The following is a 15,385-nucleotide window of genomic DNA, read 5'->3' on the forward strand; positions in this document are numbered from 1 at the left end:
AGAAGGCTTTTAAATAACCTCCAGCAGGCGGGGAGTAGGCCTTCCAGCTCCTTTGGATGTTGCGGACCAGAATGGAGGAAGAAAAGAACTCAGCTGGACATTTCTGCTTCAGATGCTGCGCTCAGGAAGAGCTGGAAGAAGGGGCCTATCCCCTACTGCTAGGCTGTGTCTTTTCCATGAAGAGCAACTTGCATCTTTAATTTGCCAATTCCCTGTGTACCTTGAAATATTGCAGGGGATAAGAAGGAAGAAGCTTCCAGCTTGGCAGAGGACCCCAGCCTCAGCCCCTTTCTCTTCAGAGGTTGCTGCAGGAATTCTTGATCTAGAGTGGGTATTTCCAGAAGCTGATTTTTCAAGGCTCTAGCCCTTACTTCCTCAGGAAAGTTTTGTATTCCCGAGGTGGATGCCGTTGGTCTCTTCTTGTAACTAAGAGAACATCATCATCATCATCCTGGTAGAAGGAGGGGTACTGTGCTAAAGGATTCCCAGGATAGGAAAATAGTCTCTGGTCTGGTCTGGAAGCAAGTGAAGATGTTTCAGTTGAAGATGCCTGCGAGGAGTGTAGCATCTATAGTGCTGGCTAGAAGACTGCTTTGGCTGCGTAAATGGTCAGCTGACCAGCTTGACATGGCTTCCCTTTAAGGGACAACTGCTGTTTAGAGAGGATCTTGGGGGGGGGGGGGGGGAGTCCAAAGTGCCAGGGCTTCCAGAGGGTTTATCTCGTACTCTTCCAGTCCAGAATAGGGAAGAAATGCTAGGGATCTTGAGATTCTGAGCCTTCGGCAGGTATCAGATCTTTGGCACAAACAAGAGAGGAGGGTAAGGAAGGATCCTCTCTCGAGGTTCCCCGGAGAGGCAGCCATCTGTCGCAATTCTGTCAGGCCAAAAAAAGAAGAGTAAGTTAATTGGTTTAAATTGAGATTGTCCTCGGCTTGTTACGGGTGATGCTGGCAGGCTGAGGTTCTACACTTTTATCTGTTTTTAATGAAGTGACTGTATGAGGTTTTTATTGTATTATTGATGTTTTAAATTATATATGTATATTGTACTCACCCATAACATAGGAAGGGCGGGTAACAAATATTTTAAAATAAATACACAGGGTGACATCAGCGAACCTGTTGATCTGTCTCAATCTGCTGGTCAGTGAGCATAACCCGTTCATCTGAACTGGTCTAGCTGGACTTGAGGAAAAGAAATTATCAGGTAAGAAGTAATTTCACCTTTGTTCTTTTGTTTTCCCTTCTCTGTATTTAAAGGCAACCCTTAGCTAAGGAGTCTTGCATGTGTAGCTCTGTTAAATATGCTGCTTGTCCTTAACTGTAATAAGTGTTCTCTGGTGAGAGCAGTGTGAAAAGCCACTCAACCTGCCTCCATGTTGGCTGTTCTCTGCTTCTTAGCGAAATGCCAGACAGAGGTGGGGTGATGCACAAAAACAAACAGGCCGAAAACTCTGGCTAGATTCTCCATAATAGCATGATCCTGAGGTATTTGGTCCATTCATGTGCCTGTCATTGGAGAACACCTACTGCAGATAAGCACTTGACCATCCTGTAGCTATGGCTGCTTCCGTATTTCCATTAGGATCTGCCAGGTTCATAGGTGCAGCACGTTGACCCTGGGGGAGCCACAGGTTCTTGCAGATACAGGCGCTCCTTAATGTGGTGGTGGAAGCAGTAACAATAACAACTCAAGAGAGCATGGGGTTAAGCACAGAGGATTCTCAATTACAAACAAATGCAGGGAAGCCAACTGGGGGGTGTCTCACATTGGGCAGAGACGGTCCTCGTCCGCCGTCCTATCCTGTTTGTGTCATGAGGTTTTGCATGTTCCTGTGATTGCCCAGCCTGTTGTCACTGACAGCTTAGCAAGGCCAGTTCCTCGGAAACGGGAAAGTGGTGGAGAATTCAGGGCCGGCCCTGATCGCCTTGTCTTGTCTCGTCTCGTCTCGCAGCTGAAAGCAGTGCACGAGCAGCTGGCTGCCCTCTCCCAACCCCAACAGAACAAACCAAAGAAAAAGGAGAAGGACAAGAGAGAGCGGAAGAAAGAGAAGCACAAAAAGAAGGACGAGGTGGAAGAACCCAAGAAGAGTAAAGCCAAGGAGCCACCTCCCAAGAAGGCCAAGAAAAGTAACAGCAACAGCAGCAGCTCAAGGTATGCTGCCTTCCCAGCCTTTTTCTCAGGTCCTCCCCTTACGTGCATTGACTCGTGCGCTCCACTTCTACCCCATCCCCCCATAAAAAAAATAAAATACACACATGCCTCTTTAGTGGCAGCAGCTCTCTGTTTCTGCTCTCTTTCCTCATTGTAGTGAGATCCACTTCCGATGATGACTCACACGAGATAATTTCCCATGTAATCAGGTCGAAAAAGACATTCCATAATTTTATCTTTAAATAGGTTCTGTTTTTCCCTTCTAATCTCCCTTTTTTTTTTGTTTTTTTTGTAGTGTGCTTTGATGGATTCTGGCCCGGTTTTTTTTTTTACTGTTCTAGGTTTAAGACCTAGTAAAGGACACTTACAGATACGAGCAGGCCTCCTTTTCACCCAAGACACAGCCTTTTGGCTTTGCGGCTCTCAGACTTGAAAGGAAGTAAGAGTGAGACGGTCCTTAGCTACTTTCCAGCTTTGTTTTCCCTGTCAGAGGCACTTAGGACGTAGTGAGATGGAGAATTGGGGGTCGGGAGCCCGTGTCTCCCAATCTCTGAAATGACATGGTCTGCAGGCCACTACTTCTTTTATACTCTTCTGTGAGTGGGTACCAGTATGATGTCCTCTTAGAAACCATCATGCAGTGTACGTTGCTAAATATCCAAGCAGCTACTCCCCCACACTAAGCTTTGTGTAATAGATTTGATAAATCACCTTTGTATGAATTATCAGTGATGTAAAATAACTAAAAAATTATGAAATTAAATTATAATATAAAACAAAAATATAAGAGAATATACAGATAAAATCTCAAACCAGATAAAAAATGTAAATATGTTCAAGAGTTAACTCTAGAACAGGACCAAGTCTTCAGACTCTCTAAATCTGCTTTAATATTTTTCCCCTCGCAAGGAAAGAGGAAAAGAATTCCAAAGGCAAGGCCCCCAGATAAGAGAAACTTGTGCTCCAGACGAATCTCTTTGGTGGATGGAAGACTTTGCATTTCTAACTGGGAAGAATGCAGAGAGTCCTCTTGGGGCAATGAGGGACCAACAAATTGCCTAATTCCCTGTATGCACTCGGATCAGTCCAGGCTCCTGGGTTTTGCCTCCCCTCCAGCAGATGGAGACAGAGTTTTGCTGACACTGCCACATAACCCGGTGTGCCACCTGCAGTCTGGTTGGCAGATCTTGGTGGGACCATCCTTCCCTGCACTGAGATGGACGAGCAGGGGTCGGGGACCCTTTTGGAGCTCTATCCTTTCGCTGCCGAGGGTAGAAAGTTTGTGGTGCCAGTTCCCTCTCCCCCAGGGGAGGTAACTTTAAAGTTTGTTTAATAAAAAAAAATATATATATATATTCCTTTTCGGGTCAGTGTTGTCCCACGGTACAGATCAGGGCAGCAGCCTTTACGGTAGCTCGTGGTGATTTTTTTTTCCCTCTACTGAAGTCATATTGGCGGCTGCCTGCACACGCGATTAGGCAAGTTTTAGACTTGCCACATGACAGTAAATGCTCCACATGCAGTGAGGCGTGCAAGTGTCTCTCCTGGCTTGGTTTCTGTTCCCACTGCCTCTCTGGGGGAGAGAGCAATTCAGGAATGTCTACAGCGACATCAGGGAAGCAGCTGGTCTGGAAGGCTTACAAGCGATTATATTGCAGCCGCGGGCCCCTTCCCAATTAGCATGGGAACAGCAGCCATTTTGTTTTCCCTCACAGCTGCTTCTGAAGCTGTGGGGGATCTCCCATGTAGCTGTCCCCAGCCGGTCAGAGCGCCATGGAGGACCAGGGGGCCCAGGAGACTCAGTTGGGGGAGGATGAGGACCTCCTGGAGGAGAATTCTGATCATCCTGAAGCTTTTTCAACCGATTTTGTTTTCTTGCTGCAGAAAGCATGCCTGTCCAGAAAATCCACGGGACAGCGTGTTTTCGAGCATGAGGGATCGATGGGCTCTCGGCCGAGAAAAAGATCCAGATTTAGTGGACTAATGCTGTAACAAGGATTCGACGAGTCCTTGGTAGGTCGTCTCAGCCGCGGTGGACGAGGCCTCTGAAGATGGGTAACCTCCAGCGGATGACCCTTCTAAGACGGATCCTTCTCTGGATGGACAGGATACGGAGGAAGGGCTGGGACAATCCTAAGGTGGTTTGTCTATTTTCCACAGGGAAGAGTTGTGGCTTTCTGATCCCCGTTGTCCTTAAAGAGCTGGGGATCAGGGTTCCACAGGAGGTGGTGAATCCAGTCATGGGATGGCTTAAGAGGTCCAGCAAAAGCTTTCCCCTTTTATTAGTCAGTTAGGGAGGGGATACTCTGTTGAACGGCTTAACGGTTGGCAGAGCGATGGATAAACTATATCCTTTACCAGAGGACACGCTTGAACTGTTAAGACTTCCAAAGATGGATGCCTCAGTTTCTGTGGCCACCAAGAAGACAATGATTCTGGTGACTGGTGCTGCAGCGTTAAAAGATATACAGGACAGGAAGCTGAAAGTCTATCTCAAAAAGATTTTTGAGGTGTCTGCCCTAGGCATTCGTGCTGTGGTTTGCAGCAGTTTTATGCTTTGGGCTGGTTTGCATTGAGTACAGCAGTTTCAGGCAGGAAAAGCAAATTTGACTTCAGAAGCAAAGCAGGCTAAGCAGCTAGAGGCGGTGGTGGTCTATGGAGCGGATGCATTATGTGACCTCATCAGGACTTCCTCTAGAACCATGCTGTCAGTGCTCTCAGCCAGGGGACTCCTTTGGTTACAAAACTGGTTGGCAAATGTTTGGTCCAAGTCTCAGGAGCTTTACCTTTGAAAGAAAAGCTGTATTTTGGAAAGGACTTGGAAGCGGTCATGAAACATCTAGGGAAAAATAAACTGCATAGATTGCCGGAAGATAAGGCAAAAGCGGGAAAAGTATCCTTTCCTACACATTCTCGCTTTAGGGTGAATAGATGTTTTCGACAGAATAGGGCTTCTGGGGGAGCCCAGAGGCAAAGTGCTGGGAGACAGCAGTCCCGGAACGAGTTCTTTTGAGGTTGAAAGCCGATTAGAGATGGTTCTGGCCAGGGTGCCGGTGGAGCCAAGTCCACCCAATAAAGTGAGACTGGTCCACTCCTTGGTGCCAGCAATAGGGGGTCAGTTGACTCTTTTTTTTTTTTTTTTTTTTTTTTTTTTTTTTTTTACTATGAGTGGGCCAAGATCACGACAGATGGTGGATCTTAAGTGTGATAAGAGAAGGTTACGCTTTAGAATTTGCTCATCCACTTAAAGGACTTGTTCATGGTCTCCCCTTGCGCTTCCGTTGCAAAAAGGTGGATGGTACAGGAAGCCATCACCTGCTTTACAGATGCTAGGAGCTATTGTTCCCGTTCCCACAGAGTAGCGAGGGGGCGGGAAGGTATTCCATTTATTTTGTGGTTCCAAAAAAAAGAGGGGACCTTCCGTCTGTCTTGGGCCTAAAAAAAGATAAATGTGGCTCTCAAAGTTCCTCATTTTCAAATGGAAACTCTATGGTCATTCGTTAAGACGGTATGCAAAGGGGGGAGTTCTTGACTTCTCTGGATTTAACAGAGGTGTACTTGCACATAGCGATCCGTCCGGATCATCGGAGGTTCCTGAGGTTCATGATCCTCAGGGGACGCTTTCAATTTTGCATCCTTCTGTTCGGATTGGCGACTGCTCCAAGGATGTTCACCAAGGGTGATGGTCATGGTGACTATGGCTCTCAGAAAGGAGGGCATTCTAGTTCACCAGTATCTGGACCATTGGCTTATTTGGGCAAAGTCAGAGGTCCTTTGCAGGCAGGCAGTGGCGTTGGTGCTACAGCGGTTGGGTAGTGAATCTGTCCAAAAGTCATCTTTCCCCCTGCTCAGGTATTGGAGTCCCAATTGGGAAGGTGTTTCTCACCAGGGAATGTATTTGCAAGTTGCAGAAGCAAATTCACAGTTTGTTAGAAGGTGCAGTACCCAGGGTCTGGGATTACTTGCAGGTGCTTGATTCCATGGCTTCAACTTTGGAGCTGGTGCCTTGGGCATTTTCTCACATGAGGCTTCTGCAGTCAGCATTGCTCTCCTAGTGGAATCTGTTGTCAGAGCAGTTTCATCTTCCGCTACCTCTTACGGACATAGACAGGTCCAGTCTCATGTGGTGGCTTGGACAGGACCACTTAGGACGCGGAGTTGACTTACAGGTTCCGACTTGGATAATAGTTACCACCGATGCCAGTCTCTCCGGTTGGGATCTGTATGTCAGACTGTTGGCACAGGGCCAGTGATTGGCGCAGGAGGCATTGTGGTCCTCCATTCAGTTAGAGACGAGAGCAGTGAGTTTCACATTGCATTCCTTTCTACCTCTCTTGCACGGTCAACCAGTAAAGATTTTGTTGGACAATGCGACAACAGTGGCTTACATCAATCAACAGGGTGGTACCAAGAGTCTGGCAGTGGCTCAGAAAGCCCAGGAATTAGTTCTCTGGGCGGAGCAGCATCTGATGTTGTTGGTGGTATCTCACATTCCTGGGTTAGACAATGTGCAGGTGGATTTTCTCAGTCAACAGCTGGATCCCAGTGAATGGGAGTTGTCTGAGGAAGTGAAGCGTCTTATCCATTGCAGATGGGGCAGGCCCCACATGGACTTGATGGCAACTCAGCAAAATGCCAAGGCACCATGCTGCTTCGGTCGCAGAAAGGAACATGAAACAGAAGGGTCAATGCCTTGGTGCTTCCAAGGCCACAATGTGTTCCCCTGTATGTGTTTCCGCCATGGCTGCTGACGGGCAAAGTGTTGCAACGAATAGAAATTCACTTGGGAGAGGTGATTCTGCTGGTGTCTGAGTGGCCTCGGCGGTCATGGTTTGCGGATCTGATCAATCTAGCGGTGGACGGGCCATTGCAAGGTCCTGTATTTTCAGATCAGACGGCTTGCTCCTGTCTCGCGGCTTGGCTTTTGAGAGGAAGTGTTTAAGATGAAAAGGATATGCGGAAGATGTATATTCCACTCTGCCACAAGCTAGGAAGACTTCAACATCCTTAGCCTATGGTGAGGGTCAGGAGAGATTTTGAGAATTGGTGCGCAAAGCAGGGGGTTGATCCTACTCGAGCGTCCGTGGCACACATTTTGACCTTCTTACAATATTGGTGAAAGGTTTGGCCTTTAACTTCCTCAGAGTTCAGGTGGCGTCGTCATGCTGTCTTCGAGGCAAGATGCAGGGAACAGCCTTAGCTGCACATCCTGATGTGCGTTTTCTCCGGGGGGTGGGCGCGAAACATTTGTGTCCTCTGGTGCAGAAGTTGTCCCTCCTGGATCCTTTACTTGGTCCTCAAGGGGCATGTGTGCGGCTTCGTTTGAGCCTCTTAGGAGGGCAACTATGAAGGATCTGGTGGCAGTTTGTTCCGCAAGAAGAATTTTGGAACTTCAGGCTCTGTCATGTAGGAATCCCTTTTTAAAAACTACGGATTACGGAGTCTCTCTGCTTACGGTTCTTTCCTTTCTTCTGAAAAGTGGTGTCGTTTCACTTGAGTTAATCGGTAGAACTGCTAGCCTTTCCAAACCTGGATGCAGCAATGCCTCAGCGAGGAAGTTGCATCTTTTGGATGTAAAGCGGGCATTGTTGCAGTATCTCAAGGTCCGGGTGTCTGATCATCTTTTTGTGCTATGGAGTGGCACAAAAAAGGGACATAAGGCTTCACGGTCCACCATAGCGCGGTGGTTGAAAGAAGCGATAGGTTTGATTACGTTTGTCAAGATCGTCCTATCCCGGAGGGATTAAGGGCTCACTCTACTTGATCACAGGCGGCATCCTGGGCTGAATATCAACAAGTATTGCCACGAGATTTGTAGGGCGGCTACTTGATAGTCGTCGTACACTTTCGCCAGGCATTATCGTTTGGATGTCCAGGCCCTGGAGGCCATGAGCTTTGGGGAGAGTGTACTTCAAGCAGGACTCTCCCAGTCCCACCCGGCGTAGGGAAGCTTTGGTACATCCCAGGAGTCTGGGCTGATTCAGGTACATACAGGGAAAGGAAAATTGGTTCTTACCTACTAATTTTCATTCCTGTAGTACCACGGATCAGTCCAGAGTCCAGCACAGTTGAAGTGGGGAGAATTGGAGAGTCTGTGCGATCTAAATAGGCTGAAGAATGGCACATGTTTCGTTTGGTTTCTCACATTGTGAAGGTTGGAAAGATTTTTCCATTGTTTCCTCTTCCCACTGCTCGCTTAAGGGGGGGACAGGATTGTTACTGGTATTTATGTTCAGTGATATCTTGGCTTGCGTACAGGTCAGTACTGAGGCACTGCAGGTGGCGCACCGTGTTATGGGCCAGTGTCAGCAAAACTCTCTCTGTCTCCATCTGCTGGAAGGGAGGCAAAACCCAGGAGTCTGGACTGATCTGTGGTATTGCAGGTAAGAACCAGTTTTCCTATATGGTGGAGTTCCCCATAGAAAAGCTGTAAAAGTTAAGTAACAGATTTTAAACTGTATATGGCAAGCAAAAGGCAGCCAATGCAATTCTTGCAGTCAGGAAGTGGCATGGTCATATTTGCTTTTGCCAGAAAATAGCTTGGCTGAAGTGTGTTGAATAATTTGAAGCCTGTGAATTTATTACAAAGTCTATGATAATGTGAATTACAATAATCTAGATGACTTAAAATAAAGGGTTAAGTTACAGATTTTAGATCTTGTTTCTCCAGGAATGGTTTAATTTGTCGGATCAATTTCAGATAGTAATCAGAAATATGAGCTTTGAATCCAATTTAACACCCAGATCAACTGAATTGTGATAGCACCACCTATTTCTGAGAAAGGAAAGATCTTAGGATCCATATTCCTGAGAAACCAGATAGCCGTCGATTTAGATGGATTGATTTTTAGTTTAAAAGAATGAAGCCAGTTAGCTACTTCAGTTAAACAGGATACAAGTTGAATAGGGATGGGGGACAAAATCAAGCCCTTGTGGTACTCCACAGGTGAAGAGAGAAGTGAGAATGCCAGTCAACTTGAAAAGATGTGCACCAGTCAAGTGCAGAGTCCCAGGTGCCAGTTTCAGGTGGTGATCCTATCTAAAAGCCCAACTGGTGCAAGATTTCTGAAAGTAATGCTCCCAGCCTTTGGAACTCTCTTCCGTTAGCAGTAACGTAGGGGAGAAGCCTTGAAAACACATCTATTCTTCCGAGCCTTTCCTTCAGCTTAGGTTTTGCTTGGCCAGTTTGGCTTAAAATTCCAGACACTATTTTTTTTTTCTCTCATGTTTTACACCGTTTGGCTTCCTATTTGTATTCAGATGTTCTCTGTTATTGACCCTCGCTATTTTCATTGTAGGGTTCTGTCAGTTTTACTAAGTACTGGTGCTTGTTTTCTCTCTCTCATTTTTGTATTAAATGTTTTGTGGTTTTTATTTCATTATTTTAGTTTGTGCTGTTCATTTTATTACATTATGTTCCTTTATTATACCATGTTAATTTTATTTTATTGTACATCGCATTGATGTACTTCTGTAAGATTTGCGATTTATCAAGTATTAATATATTAAACTAAAATGCTGTTTCTGTGCTGATGCCCTTTCAATATCTGGATAACTTAGGGTGGATAAACGTTGCTTTAAAGTTGATTAAAGACCATCCTTTAATTTTGGTTAAAGGTAGGTTTGAGAGAGGTCTATAATTATCAGCTAAACTAGGATGGAAAACATTATTTTTGACTGGCCATATCCTTAAAACGTTTCCTCTCTTACTGCAGATCACCCCCTCCCTAACCTTTGTCTGATTCTTCCCAAGTAGTAAGAAGGAGCCAGTGGCAGTGAAGAACAGCAAGCCGCCCCCTGCCTACGAGTCAGAGGAGGAGGAGAAGTGCAAGCCCATGTCTTACGAGGAGAAGCGACAGCTGAGCCTGGACATTAATAAGCTCCCTGGTGAGAAGCTGGGCCGGGTGGTGCACATCATCCAGTCACGGGAGCCCTCGCTCAAAAACTCCAACCCCGACGAGATCGAAATAGACTTTGAGACGCTCAAACCTTCCACGCTGCGGGAGCTGGAGAGATACGTCACCTCATGCCTAAGGAAGAAGAGGAAGCCTCAAGGTAATCTTCTGGCCCCTGCTCCGGGCATGCGCCCGCAGCATCATGGGGCAGCGTAAGCCTTCGCTGCTGCTGCTGTATTCCTTTCTTGTCTTTCTCTGCTTAGGATCAGGGCTCCAAGTGGAGGTTTCGAATGGGTTTGGGTGAAATCCCATCTCTCTCTCTCTGCCGCATCACATCCAAGTGTACTAGTTCCAGCATAAGGCCCACATTCCTCCTTCAAGAAACGAGTAACCTCCAGATGCCGCAGGTCGACTTGCATTTTAAAATGTGCTGATTACATTTACGTTTCTGGATTAGCGCAGTCACAGAAAGTTCCATGTTGGGGCCACAGGAAAACACATTGCTGGCTAAATGAGCTTCAGTTTTTTGGTGTTGTGTTCATGTTTTTCTTGACTGGTTTTCTGCAACGTGTTTATTTCTGTTGGCACAGTTTTCTGTTTCTGATAGAATAAAAGTGTGTGTTCTGGTCCAGGCTGAAATGGAAGAGGCATTTTGTCCCTGTATTGCAGGTCCGTTGAGCCATCTTCCTGCTGGTCCCTGAGCTATTTCAAGCACAAGTTGGTATTGCTCAGTATTTTAAAGTGGCTTCACAAGTATTTATTTTATTTGATGTATATTCAGAGCAGGTACTGTGGGTATTTCCCTATCCCCAGAGGGCTTACAATCTGTCCCTGAGGATCGGCAGTCCTTTATAAGTTTTATTACAGTCTAGCCAGGTGATAACCAGTGCTAAATTAAAATTTTCGATACAAATGGCTTAGTAATAAAGTTAACGAGGCAATGAAAAGTTCCATGGGACCAGATGAGCTATGAATTGTACCCAAAGCAAGCCCCAGTTTCAAGGAATCACAGACTTGAATGGTTCTGCCATCAAAAGAAAGCATGCAAGGTCCCGCTTGAGAAAATGAGGCTCCCAGAGTGAATGAAAAGCTTGGGAGCACCAGGGTTTGACACGCAGTCAAGATATTACCCCTATGCAGTGCTCATTCTGTGAAAGATATTCTCCTACAGTAAGCTTATCTAAGAGTCTTAATGGTCACATGAATTGATGCTTTTCCATTGGGAACGGGCACTCTCCAGGTTCCAGAATGTCCACAAAGTTCCTGCTCCCTGTGGGTGGCAATAAATAGAGCCACTGGTATAGCTGAAGTGTGCCGACCCTTCCATTGATGCACCAAACTAGACGAATGCATATCTTGTTTTGATTTGTTGATTCTTTTGATGTATTTAGGATGACCTGTCCTTTATGTCTTGTTTTTATTGGTATATCTTCAGGAGTTATCTGGTTTTCTTTTTCTGTCTGAAAATCTAAAAGAAAAACGCATTGGGGCTGGCTGAGTGTCAGTGTACAGCACTGCCCTACAGAAAAGTCCCTGGTTCAATTTGCAGTTCAGCTCTTTTGTACCCTGGGCTGGAGATGCTGTGGAGGCAACATGCACAGCCCCCGAGGACAAGGGACTTTATTAAAGGTGATTCCTGGTAGCCAGATTTAGAGCCCATGGTACAGAGGTCTGGAAGAAGTCCTGATGCAAGACTCCCAGCCACAGGACCATTGCTGCAATGGCCAGACTTTGAATAGTAGCAGGGTGAGTCAGAGTAGGGAAAAACGTCACCAGTAGTTGCGAATGAAGGCTCATGGTGCAGGATCCCAGCCCTGGTTCCTATTGAGTTGGAAGGAGAAAAGAAGGAACTACCAGGCTAAAGAAAAGAAAAAAAAACACATGCATAGAAAACTATGCATTTGGTTACCAGACAATTGTTAGCTAATCCCATCTGTGTAACTCGATCAGATTTATTTATCCATGAGGAAAGGGTAGTTCTATATCATGCTGTCCCCTGGGACTGAGCTGTCTTTGTTTTGCCTCCAGTCCATCTGTGGATTTTGTAGGCTTGTTTTGCTCAGAAGTTGGAAGTATAAGTGCTACTATTTATCATTTCTAAAGCGCTACTAGGCCCATGCAGCACTGTACAGATACAGCTGATAAAAACGGTTGCAGCTCCATGGGAAATATCAATCTAATCAAGACAAACATGGCATGCAAGAGTCTAGAGGATAAATATTTATCGTAGAGAAGTGGTTGGGATTTAAAAATAGCTGCAAAATGGTAAGGTTTTGGACTAGGCATGATGCACCAACTTAGGAAGTCTCTGCCAGCCATATGGCACAGCAAGGTGGAAAGCACTGAGTCGAGAACTGGCAGTGGAGGAGAAGGGCACAATAAGAGCAGATATCCCGAGGAAGGTTGTAGGGAGAGAATATAAAATTAGTAATGAGGAGCTGCCAATTGAATGCATTTGTTAGATGAGTAAGAAAAGCTGAAATATATGCAGAAGTGGATGGAGTGGTAGAAGAGAGGGGGTGACATGGTCATAGGAACAATGAAAGAAGATAAGTCATGCAGCTAAATTTTGAACAGATTGCAGAGGAGAAAGATGGTTTAGTGGGAGGCCTGTGAAGAGCAAGTTGCAGTAGTCTAAACAGGAAGTGAGAGGAATGGATGAACATTTTGGTAGAAAGGAAAGAACAGATTTTCTCCATGGACAAGCATAACAAACAAGCCATGCAAAATGGGTGATGTCATCCAAAGGCACTGAGTCCGCAGTCATTCACATCTAGTGCAGAAACTTCTTTTCAGTCCCTTCTGGGCATGTGTGAGAGTTCCCACACTAGCGTCGCCACATTCTCTCCCTCAGTCTTATTTCATCCACTTCTGAAATGGTCCCGTTTCTCTTCTTTCGTGTCAATTGCACCAAGAAAAAGAAGGAAAGGTCAGGAAGGAAGGTCAGATATAGCTGCCATGTCAACTTCTAAATCCATCTTGGAGAAAAAAGACAAAAATCCCTTCAAATCTTGTGGTAAATGCCACCATAAGATAGCTATATGCCAACTTCTCAAATGAATGCTTCCCCACACAGAAGGTATTGCCAAGAGCCGCACAGAAAACCTTATTAGTATGCTCAAAGTAGAAGGTACAACCCTTGTTCATAGGCAGTGTCCAATGATTCTACATCACTGCCATGACGTAGCAGCCACCATAACCTCAGGCAAGACCAAGAGGTCGTGTACAGAGATGGGCGCAGCAGATGCCTCAAAGACTGGCTACAAGTTTTGAACACTCAACCAACAGCCGAACAGAACCCATTTCCAGACATGCCAATAGAAGGAAGCTTAACGTTCTTCAAAGATCAATAGAATCTTACCTCTACAGAGTCATGGGTTTCAAAAATCAAGGCTATTTTCTCAACTTCAAAAGCTTACCGCCTCAAAAATCTCCTTATTACCGGTTTTATTCAAAGATACACCTAAAACTACTGAATTAAGTAGTTCAAGCTCTCTTAAAATGCAAAGCAATTCAACCAGTTCCACAAAATCAAAGGGGGAAAGGGTTTACTCGAAATACTTCCTCATCCCGAAGAAAACAATTTTATATCTGAGACTTAAAAGTGCTTTTCAGGATGATCTCTGTAAGTGCAATCCTTCTGCTCCTTCAGCATTGTCAGACTTCCCTTAATTTCAGAGATGCTTATGTGCGTATCCTGATCAACAAAACATTCCTAAGGTTCATTACCAATACAAGGTGCTACCCTTTGATCTTGCAGCAGCGACAGGAGTTCTGACAAAGTGCCTAGAAGTGGTAGTTGCTCACCCCAGGAAATAATCTGCTGGTGTTTCCATACTTAGATGACTAACATCAAGAACATCTTACAGAAATTCTATGAAAGGTGTGAGCTAAGTAATAGACACCATACAAAAGCTGGGGTTTGTTATGAATTTCAAAAAAAAATCCAACTTGGTACCAAGTCATCAAAAAGAGTTCATCAGAGCAAGACTAGACATGGTCAAAGGGAAGGCCAGCCTTCCTATGCAGAGAGCAAACAAGATAAGGGAGTTGACACAATCCTTATTCCAAGCATCATGGATAACAGCAAGAAAATAAGGTGAATTTGCTTGGAAATATGGCTTCAGCAGTGCTAGTTACATCCCTAGCAAGACTCAAAATGAGATACGCACAGTGGCACATAAAGAACTTGGGATCAACATGTTCGACCACACAACCACAAGATGCCAGTAGCCAAAGCACTTCTGAACTCACTGGCATGGTGCACAAAGTTAAACCATCTAATTTGGGGGCAAACTATACAGTGCAGAAAATATTGACCACAGGTGAGTCAAACCATGGATGGGAAGTATTGTGAACAAAATAAAAATTAACACCCCTCATCAACATCCTAGAGTTGAGAGCAATTTACAATGGCCTTTTGTCTTGCCTAAAAAAAAAAAATTGATACAAATTCAGGCAATCAGATGGTGATGTGATGGAAACAAAAACAGTATCTTAATCCAAGAAAGCATGGGATAAATATAGGGGGTGCTCTAAGGAAGTGATGAGAATTATAATGCTAAGTTAATTGGACGGATGAGCAGACTGGATGGACCATATGGCTTTTTTCTGCCGTCATGCTTCTATAATTCGTTTCTATGTTATGATGTTTTGTATCAACAAACAAGGAGGAACTGGATCCTACCAACTTTTGCAAAGAAGTACTGACCATTTGTAAATTGGCAACAAAGAACAAAATGCACATCTCAGCTGTCTATCTACCTGGGAAGAGCAATTGGCTAATGAACCTACTGAGCTGTCAACTTCAACAGCACGAATGGCACTGGACAACACACTTCTAAACTTCAAACTTTGCAGAACACCAAACCTATTCACATTGCCATTCAGTCACAAGTTACAACAGTATTGTTCAAAAAGACCATCCAACCAGGCTCTGGCAATGAACATTTTTTCATATCATGGAGCGAGAGTCTGCTGTATGCATTTCCTCCAAGCCCGTTAATATCAGGACAATTTTTGTTTTCAATTTAACTTTTATTGAATTACCAGAAATAATGCACATTATAAACAGCACACCAACATTGAGTGGAATATAGCTTCTTACACGATTCACAAGGTTTTGAAATGCCTCCCATAAACCCTTCCCTACAATTCTTGTACCACCCACTCAGAACCCCCTTATTATGCATACCTGAAAACTTGCAACCTAGAGGCAAATAAATTATTTCAAAATAGTTTGCAATTACTATTTGCACCAAATAACATAAGGCTCCCAAACATTTAGAAACAAAAATAATGAATCCTTCCTCAGTGCAGTCAATTTCCCTGTATAA

General features: G+C 44.9%; 1 protein-coding gene across 8 annotated transcripts in view; it reads left to right on the forward strand.

Moving 5' to 3' along the window:
• Positions 1-15,385, forward strand: part of BRD4 (bromodomain containing 4) — a 167,288-nt gene that overhangs the window by 103,721 nt on the left and 48,182 nt on the right. For 6 of the 8 annotated variants that reach the window (XM_029584202.1, XM_029584196.1, XM_029584200.1 and 3 more), the window contains 2 exons: positions 1,955-2,154; positions 9,908-10,209. In XM_029584202.1, the coding sequence (XP_029440062.1) occupies positions 1,955-2,154; positions 9,908-10,209 (502 nt within the window). The remainder of the gene's footprint in view (positions 1-1,954; positions 2,155-9,907; positions 10,210-15,385) is intronic. The other 2 variants (XM_029584201.1, XM_029584203.1) reach the window with 1 other exon arrangement.

This window comes from Rhinatrema bivittatum, chromosome 19 (assembly GCF_901001135.1).
Source record: "Rhinatrema bivittatum chromosome 19, aRhiBiv1.1, whole genome shotgun sequence".
In the NCBI taxonomy this organism is placed as follows: Eukaryota; Metazoa; Chordata; class Amphibia; order Gymnophiona; family Rhinatrematidae; genus Rhinatrema; species Rhinatrema bivittatum.